Source organism: Eimeria tenella, genomic scaffold (assembly GCF_000499545.2).
Source record: "Eimeria tenella Houghton genomic scaffold, Eth_scaff2072, whole genome shotgun sequence".
Taxonomy (NCBI): Eukaryota; Apicomplexa; class Conoidasida; order Eucoccidiorida; family Eimeriidae; genus Eimeria; species Eimeria tenella.
Window position 1 is genome coordinate 541 of NW_013541917.1, and position 1066 is coordinate 1606.

General features: G+C 64.4%; 1 protein-coding gene across 1 annotated transcript in view; it reads right to left on the reverse strand.

Moving 5' to 3' along the window:
- Positions 1 to 1066, reverse strand: part of ETH_00036455 (cytidine diphosphate-diacylglycerol synthase, putative) — a gene marked incomplete at both ends in the record, with an annotated part of 3469 nt that overhangs the window by 536 nt on the left and 1867 nt on the right. Inside the window, one exon of the mRNA XM_013374476.1 lies at positions 286 to 1063. Within this exon, the coding sequence (XP_013229930.1) occupies positions 286 to 1063 (778 nt within the window). The remainder of the gene's footprint in view (positions 1 to 285; positions 1064 to 1066) is intronic.

Here is a 1066-nt window from a genome sequence, read left to right on the forward strand (position 1 = left end):
AGCTAGCTGGCTAGCTGGCTAGCTGGCTGGGAGGACGGCTTAATGGCTAGCTAGCTGGCTGGCTGGCTGGCCTCGCAAACCCCCTTAAACCCCCTTAACCCCCGTAAACCCTCGTAAACCCGCGTAAACCCTCGTAAACCCGCGTAAACCCTCGTACCCCCCCCTAAACCCCCGTAAGCCCTGTTAAGTCGTGTAAGCCCTCGTAAACCCTCGTAAACGCCGGCAAACCCCCGCAAAGCCTCCCAAACCCTCACGGGCGGTGGCAAACCCTGGAACGTTGTTTACCTTGATGCGGACAGCGCGTTTGAATCCGGAAGCAAAGAAGCCTCCGAAGGGAGCGAAGAAAGCAGCAAAAGAAGCCAAGACAAGAGCATGGAAAGAAAAAGGAGATTCGAAGAGAGAAGTGCAGATTTGTTTTTCCTGCGCAGCAGTTTGATCGCGTTCCTGCTGCAGGAGGTCGACGCGCTGGAGCAGCTGCTGCTGCTGCTGCTGCAGCTGGGCGACTTCGCGGTCGTGGAGGTGCATTTCCTCCTCGAGTTCGCGCTGCTGCTGCTGCTGCTGCTGGAGCTGGAGCTGGAGGTGCTGGTGCTGCTGGTGGAGGAGGTGCTGCTGCTGCTGGCGGGCGTGCGGCGGGGGCTCGGCGGGGCCGGGGTGGAGGTGCTGGTGCTGCTGCAGCTGAAGCGCGAGGGCGTGCTGCTGCTGCTGGTGGTGCTGCTGCTCGCGGCGGAGCTGCTGCTGGATCTGGCGGAGGAGGCCGAGCTGCTCCGCAGCAGCAGCGGCCTGGTTGTTGGCGGCCTGCTGCTGCCTGAGGAGCGCGAGCTGGCGGAGGTGGAGCTGGTGCTGCTGCTGCAGCAGCGGCGGCTGCTGCTGCAGCAGGCCGAAGCGCTGCAGCAAGGCGTCGGCGCAGCGGGGCACGTAGACCGGCGAGGGGCTGCAGCTGAGCTCGTGGAGAGCAGCAAAGGGGCGGAGCGAGATGAAGGGCTGGGGGCAGAAGAAGAGCGGGTGCTGCTGCAGCTGCTGCGCAGCGAGCCAGCCCCAGAGCAGCGTGGCAGCAGCAGCAGCAGCA